At 39.5% G+C, this 20998-nt stretch overlaps 1 protein-coding gene across 2 annotated transcripts; it reads left to right on the forward strand.

Moving 5' to 3' along the window:
- The first annotated feature begins 2915 nt into the window (after window positions 1-2915).
- Window positions 2916-19880, forward strand: LOC123751943 (probable palmitoyltransferase ZDHHC24). Of its 2 annotated transcripts, none has more exons than XM_045734021.2 (6): window positions 2916-3109; window positions 12468-12581; window positions 13911-14060; window positions 14300-14531; window positions 15358-15593; window positions 16070-19880. In XM_045734021.2, exons 2-6 carry the CDS (start codon window positions 12474-12476, stop codon window positions 16193-16195), a joined length of 852 nt encoding a protein of 283 aa, XP_045589977.1. In that variant the 5' UTR covers window positions 2916-3109; window positions 12468-12473; the 3' UTR covers window positions 16196-19880. The 2 variants fall into 2 exon arrangements, with proteins under 2 accessions (XP_045589977.1, XP_045589971.1); XM_045734015.2 differs by having other exon boundaries at window positions 2938-3221.
- Window positions 19881-20998: the final 1118 nt, after the last annotated feature.

Consider the following 20998-nt stretch of genomic DNA (forward strand, 5'->3'; position numbering starts at 1 on the left):
TGTTTGGTTCGTTCATGCTAGGCTTGTGGTTAGACAACTGGTCGGGCTCCGGTTTCATAACTTGTCGGGTTCCGATTACATAACTCCAGGGGTGTGACTTGTTGGGCTTTGGGTTGCACATGGTTGTGCTCCGGTTCGTACATGGTTGTGCTCCGGTTCGTACATGGTTGTGCTTCAGTGGTTGTTTGTGTACTAGTGCTTCAGGTTTGTTTGCTAGGGCTCTGTTTATATGTTTCCTAGAAATTTGAGTTTCTTTTTTTGTATATAGTTCAATTGTTTGATATGGCTCCATAGTTGGTTTCTAGGGCAAGTGGAGGGTTTTAGGTAGCTCTAAGCAGATTTTTGTTTGGTCGAGCTAGGAATGGAGTTTGGTTGTGCTCTGGGACTGTTTAGCTTAATGGTGGGGGTTGGATGAGATGTATACGTGCTAGGCTTATGGTTACACAACTGGTCGGGGTCTGGTTACACAACTGGTCAAGCTCCGGTTACACAACTGGTCGGGCTCCGGTTAATAACTGGTCGGGCTCCGGTTAAATAACTGGTCGGGCTCCGGTTAAGTAACTGGTCGGGCTCCGGTTAAGTAACTGGTCGGGCTCCGGGGGTGTCACCTGAGTTTTGGGTTGTGCATGGTCGGGCTTCCGTTCGTGCATGGTTGTGATCCAGAGGTTGTTTGTTTGGTTCGTTCATGTTAGGCTTGCAGTTAGACAACTGGTCGGGCTCCGGTTACACAACTGGTCAAGCTTCGGTGTTACACAACTGGTCAGGCTCCGGTTACACAACTTGTTAGGTTCCGATTGCATTACTCCGGGGGTGTGACTTGTTGGACTTTGAGTTGTGCATGGTTGTGTAGGGTTCGGTGTTCAATGAACGAAAAGGACATGAGCAGTTTAAATTGCGAACGCATACCAACGAATAACGCTAGTATCTATATAACAAATTTATTGTCCTGCGGAGTTGATTTAACTTCCAGACACGTTTTGTTTAATAAATATTAAAGATTTAATGGCTGTTTATGAAAGATATTATATAAATACACATTCTACTTCTTAATATCACCAATTAAATTTGCGACAATTTGAGCCATGAAATGCGACGACTGGATCACTGTGTACAGGAGGCTGATATGGCAGCAAACACTCTCCAGGCGACCATATATCTTGGATAAGTCGCTCCACACAATTGTCGCTTGGACCGTCGACTTCCTATGGCGTCACCTCTCACATATTTATGTCTCATTTCGTTATGAAATTAGATTATTTCAGAGTAAAAATAGGTTTGATCATGTTCTACGTGTAGCACCAACATTATAGTAAGTAAATATACCATATTTCTTCATTACTTACGTAATGCTAGGACGATTTGTGTAGTTTTGGGCCGATTTGGGTAATTTTATGGACCGCAGTTAAGGTCCTCTTCCCACGTGGGGACTGGAGAGACGGCAGGGATAGGAGTCAGAGCGGAAAATTGAGATCACACTCCCAGGGTTCCAGCAGATTTGGTTATGAAGTTGATTTTATTCGATTTGATTTGATTTGAAAGTCAGCTGTTGGTTCCTTGGGCGTTTTTCCGGTTTGTCCCAGACTCCCACCAGTGGGGTTTGTACCTTTTCTCCTCCAACTATCCCCACTTCCCGCTTACCCACTGGGTACCTTCACTACACATGAGTTTAGTTCTTCCTAGTATCATAGGCTGGTAAGTGGATTGGACACAGGGAGGGAGCCTACGCATGGAACAGCCTACCCGCTGAAGCCGTAAATGCCAAAACTCTGCTAAATTAAAAAAAAATGTGGAAGTGGTCATCATAGCAAAGAGGAGACATTTGACAACCCGCCGGCTTCCTGTCCTCGTCGAGGCCGCTAAAGAGTTAGTGGCCCTCAGGTAAATTCAGGTGAGCGTTCTTCTGGCGTTCATTCTCAAGAAGCTAGAGCATCCGAGCTCAAAATAAATACGAGGTAAATCTGTGAATTACAAAACCCATTACAATGAATATGAAACTGAATTCGAAATACAGATAAAAATGATCAGGTATAATGTGACAATTAAGTGTTATGTTGATGGTATTATTAAGATTTGCGAATATGATAAATACATTAGGCTAGTAGACCGCAGCGACAGGCGTCTGCTGGTTGGGCTACAAGTAGCGAATTGGGCTACTTTTGAGAGCCCCGCGCTCCCAAATATTTAATTTCGCTACTTGCTACTTTTGGGGCTAATTTAAAAGCAAGATGTGCTAATTTGGGCTATTAATATTAAGGAACTCAATGATGATTATTTATGGTCAGATGCAACACAAACAAGCATCTCGCGATAGCAGCCACAGACTGACGATTTAAATGCGAGACCAAAGATCACATTCACTCCCCAAAAAAAATCTTCCACTTATTTATTTATTTATTTATTTATGCATATACAAGAATGTACATAAGGAATGTGAGGATACAAATATGGTAATTACAGTCTTGTAAAGCCACTAGCACGCGCAGCGTTTCGGGCAGGTCCTTAATCTAAGAAAATTTTAAGGAGGTAAATACTTGCAAAATTTATAGACAAAAAAATGATAACAGATTACATGAAATGAAAAAAAAAAAAAAGATGAGAGAAAATTGTAGGTACAGTATATTAAAGCACATAGGTAGCTAAGATTGATTGCAATGACAGCTTAAAATGGTAGTTGACAACAAATTGGTAGGGCTATTGGGCTTATGGGCTATTCATGCCCGTGCCACCTCTTGGGTGGCTTAATCTTCATCAATCAATCACAAATAAGCAGTTACAGCCCAGCTCCTGTGCCTAGTCCACTACGGGCTCACAATAGCTCGTGCTGCTTGGAACTTTTTGCAGGCGATGAGTCACAATAACGTGGCTGAAGTATGTTGACTTGATTACCAATTCGCTACTTTCAGAGCGCCAGCTCGCTACTTTCAGTAATTCGGAGCTGGCAACCCTGCTGGAGGCTGTCAGCAGAGCAGCAGCAGCAGGAGGAGGGAGGCAGGAGGCTGGTCGGAGTGGATTAAATATTGATAGAGGTGTGTTAAGGCCACTCAAACCCGTAACATCGACCCGTGACCACTCCCTGAGGGCCGCCAGCCGCTGTCACCCAGTACATGAGGTGAGGAGACCCCTGGCTTGTGAGTGACGGCTGGGGGCTTTACCTGAATTTACCTGTGGACCACTGACTCGAGTGGCCTCGACGAGGACTGCAAGCCAGCGGCTTGTTCAAGGTAAAATCCTCCCTCCTCCCCATATATAGTTTATTCTAGCACTATGATATCTGAAATGTGCAGGTTCGAATCCCCATGGTTCCTACTGATTTTATCATTGATAGTAATGAGAAAATGTGTTTTTAATGTCATTTCTTTGTGCATTATCATATCTGTATGGTGAGAAAGGTATAGTGGTAAGGGATTAGACCCTTGTACAGTTCCTCACATGCAAGGTCTTCATTTGTCGATATTGCAAAGCATTTGTCAAGTCTTCAGACCATTTGTGGAGTTCATGTAGATAGATCTCCTTGCAGGGCCTCAATATCATTTTCACTTCCTACTTTACCATAAATCTTAAGTGTTGTCTACAAATTTGATGGTGTGGTTTGCAGTATTCTCATCTATGTCATTGGTGTATATGATGAAAAAAGGATTGGCCCCAAAATGGAGCCCTGTGGCACCCCATTCATCACATTTCTCCAGTCAGATTCATTTCCATTCGGCATAACCCTTTCCTCTCATTGTTTTAATCATTGCTTTATCTATTCCAATATTCTACCATTTGTTTCATGTGCCTGTAATTTCCATGTGCCAGTCTTTCATGTGGGAAAAATCAAATATAGCTTTCATCTATAGCTTTTTCCTATAGCTTTTCTATAGCTTTCATCGAAAGCTTCAGCAAAGTCCCTGTGTGTTGAGGTAGTCACACGAGCTCGGTGTATCAACAATGACCCTAAAATCTCTTAAGATTAGGAGAGCTATCTCTAGTAGTGGACATCAGAGGACAAAATTTGGCCCACTGTAACAATTTTATACAAGCTAACTAGACCATACTTAAATTACTTTAACATTGATTTTTCTTAATACAATGACCTAATGTTAATGAACCTAACTATTACAGTATTTAACTTTAATTTATAACGTACAGAAACTAGAGAACTCTTATTAGATACATCCTTATCTAACCTGTCCACTCACACACCCAAATCTTATCATGTGCAGATAGCTGCTTTCAGCATGACAACTGGGAAATATATTTTTTGTCTGGAAATGAAACCAATTCCCCAAAAGATTATACAGTTTTTCTGGCTTTGTTGTATGCTGCCAGATTATAATGTTAAATGTTTAGTTATATATATTAGAACACTATATTATTTAACAGTTTATAATGCAGTATAAACCTACCTGTATATGGTAGAATTGCTTTGTTATTTAGAGTGAGAGGTTATGTTGTATGAGTTCTTAACTATCTTCTCAGTCACACAAGAAGTTTGGTCTAGCATTGAAGTAAATAATATTTGATAATTCATTGTGTCGGGGGGGGACAGGAAGCCAGAGTGTATTCATACGTAGTAGACTTATATCAAGGAGTCTGCTGATCTTATTTGATGATCCATAGATGTGTCTATTCAAATATTCTTTGAATATATGCTTGACAGTATAATGATAGAAGTTTCACTTTGCCTCAGATCAATAACTGGGCCTCTACCCTTTAGACCAAAATATTTGCCATACTACTTGCACTCAAATTTGTGTGTCTCCAAACTTGACACATTAATTGTAAGTGAATCTTTGTCCTTAATTGTGCTGGACTTTTTAACACACATTTATAACATGCATGTGTCTGAAGCTAAACAAATGCAACAAAATTATTATATATTAGAACATACATACATACATACATACATACGTACATACATACATACATACATACATACATACATACATACATACATACATACATACATACATATATACATACATATATACATACATACATACATACATACATACATACATATATATATATATATATATATATATATATATATATATATATATATATATATATATATATATATATATGTCGTACCTAGTAGCCAGAACTCACTTTTTGGCCTACTATTCAAGGCCCGATTTGCCTAATAAGCCAAGTTTTCCTGAATTAATATATTTTTTCAAATTTTTTTCTTATGAAATGATAAAGCTACCCATTTCATTATGTATGAGGTCAATTTTTTTTTATTGGAGTTAAAATTAACGTAGATATATGACCGAACCTAACCAACCCTACCTAACCTAACCTAACCTATCTTTATAGGTTAGGTTTGGTTAGGTAGCCGAAAAAGTTAGGTTAGGTTAGGTTAGGTAGGTTAGGTAGTCGAAAAACAATTAATTCATGAAAACTTGGCTTACTAGGCAAATTTGGCCTTGCATAGTAGGCTGAGAAGTGAGTTCTGGCTACTAGGTACGACATATATATATATATATATATATATATATATTGTGACGATAATCTCCTTCAAGAGATTGAGCCTGCTCTTCCCTCCACAATTACGTCGTTGTGGTTATATAAAACGACTATGGAAGACATGTCCAACAACAACAACACCAGCAAGGCTTGCCAGGGTGAGCAAAACATATGCAGCCAGCCACCTGTTCGGACTCAAACCACCAAACTACATGTTGATCGCTACCGGCTCCGCTGATTGGTCGCCGGTCTGGCTGCACCTGCACTCGCCCCCCCATACTACTTGATGTCTGGGGTCGCCCCAACCTCCTACCTCAGAATGTTCAGTGCTCTCGTTGTTACCACTCCTCCCGGCTAGACGCTAGCGTGTACTGAGGGAAGTGGTAGCTTAAGCCAATATTCCAGCACCTCCCATTTACTTGTATATTGCACTTCTTGTTATTTTGTCTTAACGTAACTTTTCATTGTGTCATTTAAGTATTCTTATTATTTTGATTGATTTTATTATAAGAATTTGTTTGTGCATTTTATTCATGTTTTGATTTAATTAACGTAATTAAAATTTCATTGTTAAAGTTTACTTGTGTTTTGTGTGTCTTCTCCTTACCTTACCACAGACGAAGTTCCAGTTTTTTCTATTTTTTTTTATAACTATGTGACGAGGCCATACCCCTAGCCTTAAACAGCCGAACACCAACGCGTTACCGTCACAAGTTATATTGGGGCCTGTCCTAGGAGCTTCACTCAGGTACTGGTGCCAAGTGGTAATTTATGGTAAGCGTATTTAACTTTGTTAACGTAGCTTTACTATTTTTCATATTCAATTTCATTTTTTATAAGGTGCGGTGTATTGTGCATTACGAGAGTAACATATAGTGAAGGTGAGACAACTTTGGATTACGTGGTGACTGTAGGCCTCAGTCATACTCTTAATTGGTCATCTCTCCCTCCTTGTTATTACTCGTATTTACCATCTATGTCCCTTGAATATTTCTCATTCTGACAGATCATCATATTGGTACCCTGGTACTGTGGTCTGCCCCGGGTCAAGAGTACCCAATCTTCTGCAATCTGACTGTAGGAGGACAAAGAGGGCCATAGTTCCTCTAGCTCGAACTTTAGTTGCTGAATTGGGACCTCAGCAGCAGTTCTCGTCACAAGTTGACACCTCGCACCCCTACACGTCAGTCAGAGATGATGATACATACAACGGTAGGGAATTAGCTTATTTTTTCAGAGCACAAAAGTTCGCTAATTCTGTAAGTATCATATTAAATTCAGTAGGAAAAACTTGCTTTATGTCCTATAGAGACTTGGCAAGGTATGCCTACATCCTTGGACTACCAATTTTACTTTTGAAGCATTTAACTGTTTCATTTGTTTTCGAAACTTTGTTTCATTTGTTAGTAGGATTTTCTTGCCCTTACTCTCTTACATGAGTACCGGGTACAAGATTTCCTGCGCCCTTGATTTAATTTAATCATTTAATATCTTTCACTTAACGTTAATTGTTAAAGATCACACAGGATAGGTACCAGTTGCCACGTTGTCCTGTTTCTGACATTTCACTATTGAATATTCGTGTACCTTTATTTGCTAATTTCACCATGTTTCGTCTCCAAACTTTCCGTGCAAATCCAGCAGGTGAAATAGGGACTTTAAGTCGTGCCAAGAGGACTGAATTACAAACTCTTGCACATGAGTATCAACTAGAAGTTCCCTACCAAGCCAACAAAAATGACCTACACAACCTGTTGCTGGATTACTATTTAGAGCAAGGTAAGATAGACTCTGAAACTCATGAAACTTACTATATTGCAGAGAAAACTGACTTGGCAACGATGAAACTTAAACTAGAGCTGGCCAAGATTGAACGTGAGCAGCAAAGAGAAGCAGCTGCCATACGGAGGGAAGAACAAGAACGCGAAGCTGCTTTGAGGAGGGAAGAACAAGAACGAGAAATCACCCTCGGAGAACGCGAAGCTGCTTTGAGGAGAGAAGAACACGAACGTGGACTCGCCCTCCACGAACGTGAGGTCGCCTTGCTCCATGAACGTGAGAGAGTACAGCTTGAAACAAAACAACGCGAGTTGGAAATACAACGCGAACATGACAAGCAACAAGCGACTCTGGCTCTAGAGTGTCGTCAACGCGAAATCGCCTTGGAAACTTCACACTTCACTCAACGCCAGCAAGCTACTGCCAATCTTCCCGTCAGTTTTAATATATCACATGCAAGTAAGTTAATGCCATCCTTTGTAGAAGCAGAAGTTGATGTGTTTTTCACCACCTTTGAAACCCTTGCTAATCAACTCAGTTGGCCTGTCGACCAATGGGCCACACTTCTCAGAGTCCATCTTACAGGTAGAGCTGCAGTCACACTCAGTACTTTGGCGTCTGAGAATGACTACTACACTCTGAAACAAGCAGTGTTGGACGCCTACCTACTTTCCACAGAAAGTTATAGAAGGAAATTCCGTGACCACCTGAAGGCAAGTACCACTACCTTCCTTGAGTTTGCTAACACGAAACGGAGGTATTTCATGAAATGGCTGGAAGCAGCACATGTCTCTACTTTTACAGAACTCGTCAACCTGATGCTTGTTGAAGAATTCTTGAGACGTGTGCCACCTCCTGTCCGCCTCTACTTAGCAGATAAAGAAGAAACCGACTACCTGAAGTGTGCTAAGTCGGCTGACACTTACAGCCTCATCCACCGGCTGACACCCGAACCATCCTCCAGTAAGAAGTCGTGGTACAGTTACGAGAAGGTGAGCCCCGATCAAGCTGGTTCACAACTGTACTGCAAGTATTGTAGACTCTATGGACATACCATAGACAAGTGTGGTAAGTCTCAATACAAGGGAACCACTGACCAACAACGACCCAAACCAACTCCTCCTAAGTCCGGTAAGCCTGTGATGAATGTTGGTGTTGATGTTAATGATCTTTCTCTTTTCAGTAACCACCTGTATACTGGAACTGTCTCTGCCAACGGTTCAAATCCGGAGGGACGTTTCAAATTGAAGATCTTGAGGGACACAGCGGCTCTACAATCGATCATCTTGAAATCGGCTGTGCCCAACATAGTCTACACCGGGGAAACAGTCTTCATCACTGACCTCACTGCTACCACTCCATACCCTCTCGCCAGAGTCCACCTGGATTGTCCCTACGTGAACGGGGAAGTCCAAGTCGCCGTCAGGGAAAAGCCTTTTCCCATGCCTGGAGTGCAACTTCTCCTAGGCAACGACTTGGCAGAAGACCTGCAACCGACCAACCTGATCGTCATGGACAAACCCCAGGTGTGTAACTCTGTGCCAATAAACCCTATTCTTGAGTATGTTCCAGCAGAGGTTCAAGAGAGTGATGAAGTTTCTCCTCCGGTTCTCGTGACCACCCGTGCACAAGCCGCACGTCCACAGCCAGCTGACTCTACTGCTACCGCTGTCCCTCAAGACCCTCAGAAACTCCCCCCGCATCTGACCAAGTTGGAGTTCCGTAAGTTGCAGAGGGAAGATCTTACTTTAACACCATTGTTTTTCCAGGCTGAGACTCAACCCGACAGTATTCCTGGGTTCTTCCTAGAGAACGACTTGCTCTACCGCAGATATAGACCCAGTAAACTGAAGGAGGAGGACGATTGGGCCAACATCGAACAACTTGTGATTCCCACCAGCCTGCGGCCCACTATTCTACACCTGGCCCACGGAGCATTCTCCCACTACGACTTCAACAAGACTTACCATGGGATTCGTCAAGACTACTACTGGCCAGGTATGGTAAATAACGTCAAACAGTACGTAAGACAGTGTCATACATGTCAGATGGCAGGCAAACCGAACGTCTCCATTCCCAGAGCACCACTGATTCCCATACAGGTGCCTGCGGAACCTTTCCACAGACTCATAATAGACTGTGTTTGTCCTTTACCTCGGACCAGTTCAGGTAACGCCTACATCCTAACCATCCTGTGTCCTACCACCAGATTTCCCATAGCAGTTCCAGTGAAGAACATCACGGCTGCTACGGTTATAAAACATCTATTGAAGATCTTCACTCAATACGGATTTCCCAGGGAGATTCAAAGTGACTGTGGCACCAACTTCACCAGTGATCTCTTCAAAAGGACACTGGAGGAGTTCAACATCAAACAGGTATTGTCCAGCCCCTATCATCCTGCTTCACAGGGTTCTCTTGAACGTAGTCATCAGACCATCAAAGCACTCTTGAAAAAGTTTTGTAGTGAAACCTCAAAGGATTGGGATAAGCAGATTGACCTAATAATGTGTATTTTCAGAAGTCTCCCCAATGAGTCCCTAGGAGTATCTCCTTATGAGATGCTCTACGGCCGTAAGTGCCGTACTCCCCTTAAGGCTTTCAAAGACTCTCTCAGAGATGCCACCTTCAGTGAGCATCAGAATGTGCCCCAGTTTCTTCAAAACCTTCAACACATTCTAGAGAGAGTCCACCGCTTTGCCCATGATAATCTATTGAAAGCCCAGGTGAGAATGAAGACTCATTACGACCAGACCAGCAAAGTAAGAAAATTCAAGCCGGGAGACTTCGTCCTTGCCTATTTCCCTATCCCAGGTTCACCTTTACAAAACCGATTTTCAGGACCCTACTGCGTCAAAGAGTGCAGAAGCAACAACACTTACGTCATAGAGACTCCAGATAGGCGGCGGAAGACCCAGCTGTGCCACGTCAACCTCCTGAAGCAATATAATGGTACTCCTCCCACTGTCTTGACTAACTATTCCACATTCACAGAACCCTACATCCACAGTGAGACCTTCCCAGCTTCTCCTCCCGAAAGCACTGACAAGGAGTCAGCGCTTTCTAATTCCGAAATCCTTAATGATTTTCCCAAATGCTTTCAGGATAATAATCGTGCTCCTATGCCCTCTTCTAATTCCACTCTCACCTCGTCAGATAAGCCCTTCATCCTCCATGTCGACGCCAATGGTACCGACGATGGTGGTGTCGTGATGCAGCAACGAGGCGAGAAGAATACACCTGTCAGCGACTACTGCTACAAGGAACGACGGAACAATTGGCAAGGAGCTACTCTTCCTCATCCTGAAGCTTCAGCACTTCACTCCACCCCTGAAAAGTGCTCGGTCCACCATCAACACGGACCACACCACCCTACACCTCCTGCAGCACGCCCACTTCTCATCTCAACGTCTTCTACTATGGGCTTGCTACCTGCAGAAATTCAACCTGGAGACACGCTATACCAAGAGTCTGACAACATCTTAGCCCATGATCTCTCCAGAGTTTATGAAGTAGAAGCGACTCCATCCATTACTCCACCACATAACGACGTACTTCTTCCAGAACCGCAGGCTTCGGGGGAGAGTTGTGACGATAATCTCCTTCAAGAGATTGAGCCTGCTCTTCCCTCCACAATTACGTCGTTGTGGTTATATAAAACGACTATGGAAGACATGTCCAACAACAACAACACCAGCAAGGCTTGCCAGGGTGAGCAAAACATATGCAGCCAGCCACCTGTTCGGACTCAAACCACCAAACTACATGTTGATCGCTACCGGCTCCGCTGATTGGTCGCCGGTCTGGCTGCACCTGCACTCGCCCCCCCATACTACTTGATGTCTGGGGTCGCCCCAACCTCCTACCTCAGAATGTTCAGTGCTCTCGTTGTTACCACTCCTCCCGGCTAGACGCTAGCGTGTACTGAGGGAAGTGGTAGCTTAAGCCAATATTCCAGCACCTCCCATTTACTTGTATATTGCACTTCTTGTTATTTTGTCTTAACGTAACTTTTCATTGTGTCATTTAAGTATTCTTATTATTTTGATTGATTTTATTATAAGAATTTGTTTGTGCATTTTATTCATGTTTTGTTTTAATTAACGTAATTAAAATTTCATTGTTAAAGTTTACTTGTGTTTTGTGTGTCTTCTCCTTACCTTACCACAGACGAAGTTCCAGTTTTTTCTATTTTTTTTTATAACTATGTGACGAGGCCATACCCCTAGCCTTAAACAGCCGAACACCAACGCGTTACCGTCACAATATATATATATATATATGTCGTACCTAGTAGCCAGAACTCACTTTTTGGCCTACTATTCAAGGCCCGATTTGCCTAATAAGCCAAGTTTTCCTGAATTAATATATTTTTTCTAATTTTTTTCTTATGAAATGATAAAGCTACCCATTTCATTATGTATGAGGTCAATTTTTTTTATTGGAGTTAAAATTAACGTAGATATATGACCAAACCTAACCAACCCTACCTAACCTAACCTAACCTATCTTTATAGGTTAGGTTTGGTTAGGTAGCCGAAAAAGTTAGGTTAGGTTAGGTTAGGTAGGTTAGGTAGTCGAAAAACAATTAATTCATGAAAACTTGGCTTATTAGGCAAATCGGGCCTTGCATAGTAGGCTGAGAAGTGCGTTCTGGCTACTAGGTACGACATTTATATATATATATATATATATATATATGCGAACAAGCCTGAATGGTCCCCAGGACAATATGCAACTGAAATGCAAGTTATATATATATATATATATATATATATATATATATATATATATATATATATATATATATATATATATATATATATAATACACACACACATATATACATACACACACACACACACACACACACACACACACACACACACACACACACACACACACACACACACACACACACACACACACACACAGCATTTTTCATCATCTTACTTCTTTTTGACACATTGTGGGGATGAAGGTGAGAACAAACTTTACTGCGTGCAGGCCTATTCATTTAATAATTTATATACTGCATGTAGAAAACATTTACTGTAGACGCATGTGGTTATCTTGAGGTTATCTTGAGTTGATTGAGATGTGGAGATGAAGTATTCAATATTGTATTAATGTTGTATATTTATTTTCCTTTATGCTCATTCAGACATTGCTTACTGTGATACAAGATACTTTAATGTTGCATTAACCTGATGCTATTTAATCTTTTTCCTCAGGATACCATGGTGTATAACATAAGAATACGGAAAAGGCTAGTGCCTCGTACTTTTACGGACTTTAGTGCCATGATGTTCATGTCATTTGCCATTCCAGCTGTATATTGGTTTGAGGTATGAATTTTAAGTGCTGTAGATATTTTATACCTATACGTTCGTATAAGCATTGTCAGAATTTAGACTAGTCACATTGACACTGGGGTCTTTACAAAATTATATAGCTTATCAATGTTTAAAACTAAATTGATACAAGACCTTAAAACTTTAATGCATTGGGGGAATTGTAAGTGATACTGTCTGAATGTGTGTTTTGGTCTCTCATGTTTGAGACCTACAGTTGGTTTCTAATTTGTACATATCCAAATGCACAAGTTTGCATTTATGCAGTTTGTTTTTTTACCTGTTCCTAAAAGTGTTAGATGAGAGCTTGTGGTGAAGCAATGAGACAAGATTCATGTTTATTTGATGTTCTTGGTTATAATTTAGACGTTTGTAATGACAGTAGGGTCTTCCTTTAGTTAAATTATGTAAACATTGGAGAATATAATGACTTGAGTGGAGGGAACTACATTCTTTTGAGGGTGGAAGTTGGCGTGCAGGAAGGGCTTGGCAGGATAGCTTAAGTCACTCTTCTGGCCTAAAGTGTAAGCCGGTTTCCTCATCCTCCTCCTTCCTAAGGGAGGAGGAGGATTATCACGTCAGATGAGATTACTCACATCAGATGAGATTGTACATCTATTACTGTATAGATGTAGTCGCGAGTAGGAATATGGTTCCCAGATAACCATATCCGAGTTAAAAAAATAAACTGCATTTCTGTGAAATTGTGCTTTAGAATTTGTGAATATCTTGGGCCTACTTCAGTGTTATAGAAAAGTCTTTGGTGTCATCATATAGATCAGTGTCGTCTTTTCATTTTGTAACTAGGAATTTCCAGTAAACTAATATTTAAAGCAATTTTCTGTCTATTAAATGGCAATAACTTTATTTTCATAAATGGCCAGATACAGATTTAAAAAAAAATAAGATGTACTTAGTTGGGGAAATCAAGGTTCTAAATTTTATTCCAGTTTTGTTTTCGATATCTTTCGTATATCAAGATGTTGTACAGTACAGTATATGGATATTTGGAAAGTTTCTTACATTTTTAGAGTTTAATTTTATTCAGTAATGTAGGTGCTCAAGTTTTTTGTTTGGTGGCCAAGAACCAGTGACATTACCTAATATATGTAAAAGATGTAATTTCTCTGTCCAAAAATAGATACAATATAAAGAATATGTACAGAATATGAAGAGTAATGTAAATAGGAAAGTCAGCAATGCAAAATATACAGATATTATACTTGATTTTGTTTTTATATATAAATAAGATGTAAGTAAATTAATAATGAAAATTTGTGTACCATAATTATGAAAACAACTGAATAAATTTTCTTTCTCCAGATCTATGTTGTGGCTCCCACCGTGTATAACAGAGTTCTCAATTTTCTCCATACTATTCTTGGAACGTATTTCGTCATTAACATTATTGGTAATTTTATGGCAATTATTGCTGTTGACACATCAACACAAGGTTTACTACTGCCGTCACAGGTTTGTAAATCAATCTTCTGTAACTTAGGGGGGTCTCTTGCTGAAACTATTTGATCAATTTCAAGCATTGCTATTGCTGTATAATATTTGTTAACACTAATCATTGAGAATTAAATTAATTTGGCAATTAGTCAGATTTCCTCTCTCGCAATAAGTGAAAGAGTTATCTTCATTTAACTGTTATTTTTCATATCGGGATCATTTCTATCAGACTTAGTTCTCTAATAAACATTTTGCAGGTGCCTCCCGGGTGGCACGTGTGCGCTACATGCGAAAGCACGGCACCACCCCGCTCCCGCCACTGCATCACCTGTAACGTTTGTGTCTTGAAGAAGGAGCATCACTGTGTCTTTGCTGGTTGTTGTGTGGGGCTCCGAAACCACAGATATTTTTATATATTCCTCTTCCTTATGTGGGTATCAACACTGTACTGCTCTTGTTTGAATGCCTTTTTCATCTGGCCATATGTAGGTGAGTTGAAGGATACCTAATATGATCATTTTATTTGACATGTAGTAAATAAAAAGATTAATAAATTTATGTAATTGTAGATTATTTAAGAGATGAATGTATAATTTATCTGGAAGGACTCCATCCCTGGCTCTCTGTTGCTAGCAGCCTTGGATAGCTGGATACATATCGAATTGCACTAGGTCCTTGAGATTCTTTAAAAGCCATCTCCATTAGGCTTTTAATGACTCAAATGCCTGGTGTGAGGAGCCACCAGAAAGAGGTTGCTTCATTACATTTAACATTTGAATTTATTTATTTTTTCTTTTGAAGAGACAGGGAGGCATTACACAATATTGTCTTATGCCTTTAGTTTCATATATAGTACTGTATTGCATTTAAATATTTTTTGTACATAATCGTATTCTTATTGTGGATGATATACTGTTAAATTACTGGAATTTGTTTATTGATGTAAAGGACTTAGCTATTGATCCACTTATTAGGAAATGTAATATATTAGTGTTCAGTACATAATATTGTTTTAGCAATACAGTACTTGTTAGATTTTAGATTTAGATTTTTTATTCAGGTAAAGGTACATACATTGAGTTGCATACATAATGTTGGATTTAAAGATAGAGATAGTACATACAATACCTAAAGCCACTAGTACGTATAGCGTTTCAGGCAACGTTACAGTAAATGATAAACAGTATGAATCTTTTTGCTGAGATACTGTACTCCATAAATGAGCAAATCCTTCACTGTATTTTCATTATAAAAATGATGTCCTGCTTTGAACTGGAAGATAATCTGGTTACTTTAACCACTGGCCATTTTGCAGGTGGATTCAACTTGTGGGCGATGGTCCGTCTCATGTTACCTGGCATCTGGCTCGTGATGGAACCATCGATGGGTACATTGTTTGCCTTCCTCTTTTCCATAAATATCATTGGCTTTCTCTTCATGACCGTCCTTATGTACTACTATACGGGACTGCTGGTGACAAACACAACCACTCGTGAAATTAACGATCAGAAAGGACAGAAATATGATTATGGCAGAGAGCAGAACATTAAGGTAAGATGGGTATTTTGATGACTTGAGTTATGCCTTATAAGTAAGAAAATCAATAAGGGCCAGGAGGAGGATTTGAACCTGTGCACTGGGTATGCCCAAGCACATGCCTTAGACTGTTACACACCTTAAACTGCTAGAGGATTCAACTGAATCCTCTAGGGGTCCTAGATTCGGTTGAATCCCAGGTTGCATTGTTTTTACCATGTCGTGGTGTAGTGGTCTAAGGCGTGTGCTTGGGGGGTACCCAGGCTGCAGGTTCGAATCCTCCTCTTGGCTCCTACAAACTTTCTCTCCTACAAGAATGGCTTTGTGGCTGTAATTTGCCTACTGATATATTTTAGTTCTAATATCACATAATTTAGTACAGTATTTTTAAATGACAGATGTATTTAGCCTGAGTCCATGATGTAGAAACTATGTTGTATTGATACATTCACATTCCAAACATGTTTTGATGTTTGTATTTTGTGTTACAGGTGACTTTAGGAGAGCGGTGGTACTTGACATGGGTGTTCCCTACACTCTCCTCCCCTTTGCCATATGATGGCCTGGAATGGTTTGTGGAGAGTGAAGAGAAAAGTGTACGGCCCAAGACCAAATAAGTTGTCGTCGGTGTTAGTGATTGTTCCTGCCACTCAAGTTAATGCCATTTTTTCAGACCAAAGGCAACTGTGGTTGGCAGGAGGTACAAAATACCTATTAAGTTTCACTCATATTTCTACATGGTAATTAGATACTCTTTCACATTAGATACGCTTGATTTGTAACTCGTAAATATGTAATTATATATTTTGTGCAATACACTTGTCAGCATCTTCAGTAGGCAATGTTGGGGCTTAGGGAATGATATAAGGGATTGATACCTGGTTGATGGGGTTCTGGGAGTTCTTCTACTCCCCAAGCCCGGCCCGGGGCCAGACTTGACTTGTGAGAGTGTGGTCCACCAGGCTGTTGCTTGGAGAGGCCCGCAGGCCCACATACCCACCACAGCCCGGTTGGTCCGGCACTCCTTGAAGGAAACAATCTAGTTTCTAGGATTGTAGTTTGTGTATTGGCCAATAAGTAATGTCTTAGTTTCTATTGGCAATAATGAGCCAGGTTTCCATTGTTACATAAAAATTACACAATGACATGTAATTTTTCTATGTTGAAAATTATGTTGACAAGTAGCAAAAGGATTGACATTGCATGACAAAAAGAAAGTTTGTGTTGGAATAATGTTGTTGCATTATTTTTGTCTTCTGATATCCTGTATATGGTTCACTGTCCAATCAATAACACTTTTATCTCTAAATAATTGTTACATATTGCAAGTTTTGCATCTAGTCACCAAATAAATAGCTGTTATTTAATAAATTAGATACTGTATATGTTACATAGAATTTTCACAATGTATCTAAACATCCTTAGGAAATTTTGTCAAGTCAAGATTGGCGAAACATTTAAACATAGAACTAAGGATGAGATTCTGTTGTTATCGTTTTGGTGTTGAAGATAGTGATTGAAGAAATGATTCATGATAAGCTGCTAAAACTAATGTGTGTGTCTTATGTGTTGGGGGGGGGGGGCATAATGTGTGCAGCTTGTATATTGAATAAATAATCTGTTATTGAATGAGTACCACTTTCAGACCAACAGACCAACATGCTGGATTTCACTGATACTGTACAGTACAGTGTTGAATGACAGAATATCGAGAGCAAGATTTCATTACTGTATAGGTGTGTGCTGTACTGGGAATGTCAAACAATATAACAGTGTATTGTACTACAAATGTTAAGCAATGGTACGATACATGACAGACAGTATAGTGGGAAACTGTACTGGGAATGTCAAGCACAGGTATAGTATTGTGGTGTAATGTTGAGGTGTACTGATGTATCAGTATTGATGGTACACTGCATTGGCCTATTTTTGCAGTACACTATCAATACAATTTCAGGCAGTATTTTAAATAAATAATAATAAAATAAATGTTTATTCAGGTAAAGTACATACAAGAGGTTTTACAAAATTTGATAGATTTATAGATAGAGCTAGTACATACAATGCCTAAAGCCACTATTACACAAAGCGTTTCGGGCAGATACTACATACATTTTGATACTACACAAGTGGGTACAGGAGCAGATAACTTCTGACTTTTGTCTTCTGTCAGCAGACTTGGAACTCTCCATCCCAGAGGTTATCTTACCAGTTTTCTCTGGAACACAATCTGCAAATTGGCTTACAACCAGATCCCCAGTTACTGGTTGGTGAACATCAGTGAACTGTCAGCTTTCCCTTTCGAGAGGGATGAACTGTGAGGAAAGACTGAAGGAATTAAACATCTCATAACTGGAATACAGAAAAGTTGGGGGAAATGTAATTACAAAATATACAAATCCCAGAGAAATTGAAAGGTCAGACAAGGACATTATTTTGAATGGATGGTACATGAACAAGGGTACATAAATGGAAACTAAAGTACACAAATTAGAAAAACACACACTATAAGTTTTCATTGTCATGGGAACAATTTTAAATAATGTAAAATGAAGTGGTGGAGGCAGACTCTACATTAGCTTCAAATGTAGATACAATAGAGCTTGTTAGACACGGGAACCTGTACTGTACATTTGTTGGTTGAAGGTTAAGAGGAAAACCGAGGAGCTGAAGCTTGATCCAAGGAAGCACAATTAGATGAGTATTTCTGCCCCAACCTATACACTCCCCAGAAGTGAGACACCTCAAGAGGAGGAAGCTCATATAGGACTCAACCTGAATGCCTCAGGGAAGATAATCCTGAAGGGGCAGGAGCACTGCAAGCTAGCTACCAGGAAAGATAACCCTGGCCAGAAGATATGGAATGAGCTGTCAAAACGGCACATGCAAGGTTGGCGGCGCACAACACACTTGTGAAACAAAACACGGAACAATATCAGAAAATGGCCTTGAATATAACTAAAATATTCCAGAGGTGGCCAACAGCACTTAACTGAAAATTAATCAAGGATTTCACAGAGCAATGTGTCCTCTGGTCACAGCACCTGGCTTTTGAATGCTGGCTGGCTGGCTGGTCCAGACCCTGGGCTGCATGTGCTGCCAACTGGTGGCAGGCAAGTGCATTTAAGCAGTGATTTAGTCATATGCGTGTTGGCCTTGTTATCATCAGTTACAAATTTTTCCCAGCAGTTGCTTGTTTTGGAGCTGGTATTTCCTTTCTGGTGGTATTTTCTTGGTGTGCTCTGATCCTCAAGCTCCTCATTGAATCTTTAAGGAGGCTAGATATTAGTCGTGTTGTGTGTGGCCCTTGTATGTTCTCGAAGGTTGGGTCATTACCAAGTTGTAACTTCAGAGAGCGATTGAGTGGCCAACCAGAAAGAGGAGGCATTTCATTACGTTAAACAATTAAACACTGGAGTTTTATTTGAGTGTTACTAATCAGTCACCTCTGCTGGGGAGCCCAATTAAAACAGTTTCATTTAGTGGACTCAACAGAAAGTTATGTTATGAATATTACTCTAAGTTCCGATAACTTTTAATGTCTAAAAATCGATTAAGTATTGTTATAGGAGTACCAGTCCATTCTATAGAATTTGAGTATCCAAATCAGTAAAAATATAAAATATTGGTATCAGTACACCCATAATGCACCATACTGAGACTGTCAAGCTGGGTAGAGTATTCTGTATTCTGTACTGTGAAAGTCAATCAGAGATACAGTAGTTGACTGTATTTTGTAAAGTGGTGTACAGGGTATTGTTCTAAGAATAAAGAGCTGTAAAGCTCTCAATTTTCATTGAGTAATTAAAATTTGGATTGTGTGTGAGCTGCTTACTTTGTGATGTTCATGCCTTTGAAATGTCAAACTTCCTTCGGCCAAGGAGGTGCCATTTCTGATGCTGTAATAGGATTTAATCTTCTTATGATTACATTCCCATAAATTTTTGACTCCCAAAGAACTTTGACTAAACAGGTAGAAAGCATTTATAGTTGTATACTGTATTGGTAAAAAATAACGGAACCGTTTTATGAGTATCAAATATACAAGTTCAGTGTTTTTATACCTGAAATGGTTCAGTGTTTAACATTATTAAATTTACAAAGGCAGTGCATAAATTAGACGAATATAGTGTTTGAAATCACTTTGTATTAAACACAATATAAATACTGTACTGAAGTGTTAAGATTTTAATAGATTATATGTTGTTTAGCCCACATACATTTAGACTAGTCATTGTTGCCAATTTATAATTATTGCAGTTTGTAAATAAACATAAAGTGTAGACTTACACTAATGTAACATTTTAATACTTTTTAATTACCTATTCTCTTCTAGTCAGTGTTGATCCTTTTATACATATATACAAGGGTGCAAGTTTATTATAAATGAAATGTATATAAAGGGTTAATAAATTACATGAAATTGTAGGTTAAGTATCTAAGAGGAAAAACAGCATTTTTGAGTGGAGTGGAGTGCAGGACAAACATATCAATTCAAAACAATTGTGACACTAGCTCTCCACATGTCATTTGCTTAAATTAGAAACTATACTTGTGGATGGTCTCGAGCCCATTGTTGATGTGACGATGTGCATTGAATTTTGTAACTCAACCCGTCCTCGACTCGAGTCCATTACATCCAGCGGTCGACCCCACAGACACATTCAGAAATTTTTACATGCCGTTCATTCAAAACGGGAATTCTCTCAAATATAAATGAATAATATAATATATTAGCATATTGTGCACATATAGGCATAGGTTAGGTGTTTAGGTTTTGTTGGCGATTAGTTGTATTTGTAGTACATGGGTGATGCATTTATAGTGTTGTGGTTCTTTGTGGTTCGAACAAAATTTGTCAGTGAAGTACTTGTTCCGGAAGTGTTCAAACGAAATCAGCTGTGAGTTGAGTGTAAACCGTTTTTCATTCATAAATGGGGGGTTTGGCGGGTGGATGGAATCACTTTTAGGTCTTTGTTTGGAGGACGGGCTGTGTAACTAGCTCATCAAAATTGTGACTTGCTTAGCTAAATTTAGATTTAGATTTAGATTTTTTATTCAGGTAAACATTAAAAAATCAACCTCAGAGTTATATACATAATGTTGGATTTAAAGATAGAGATAGTACATACAATACCTAAAGCCACTAGTACACATAGCATTTTGGGCAAGGTGAGGGGGGAAAAACACTTAGACTAAAACTTAATTGTAATTGAGCTTAAAGTATAAATTGTGTTAAAAAAAAAATAAAAAATAAAATAAGGGGGAAACAAGGCAGAGAATAACAATTATACAAGTTGGTCAACAAACAGCATTGATTACAATAGTAAGACATGGGTTGACATTTAGGGGTAAGGTAGGTTACATGGAGTTTATTAGGTAGTTTTTTAGTTTTTATCTTAAACTGGTTGAGAGAGGTA

Source organism: Procambarus clarkii, chromosome 4, assembly GCF_040958095.1.
Source record: "Procambarus clarkii isolate CNS0578487 chromosome 4, FALCON_Pclarkii_2.0, whole genome shotgun sequence".
Classification (NCBI taxonomy): domain Eukaryota; kingdom Metazoa; phylum Arthropoda; class Malacostraca; order Decapoda; family Cambaridae; genus Procambarus; species Procambarus clarkii.

Bases quoted from the DNA above. Each gene is read 5' to 3' on its own strand.
- LOC123751943 (XM_045734021.2), top strand. From the start codon at position 12,474: ATGGTGTATAACATAAGAATACGGAAAAGGCTAGTGCCTCGTACTTTT. The intron at 14,061-14,299 runs GTTTGTAAATCA...AACATTTTGCAG, and splicing joins GTTTACTACTGCCGTCACAG to GTGCCTCCCGGGTGGCACGT. The intron at 15,594-16,069 runs GTAAGATGGGTA...TTTGTGTTACAG, and splicing joins GCAGAGAGCAGAACATTAAG to GTGACTTTAGGAGAGCGGTG.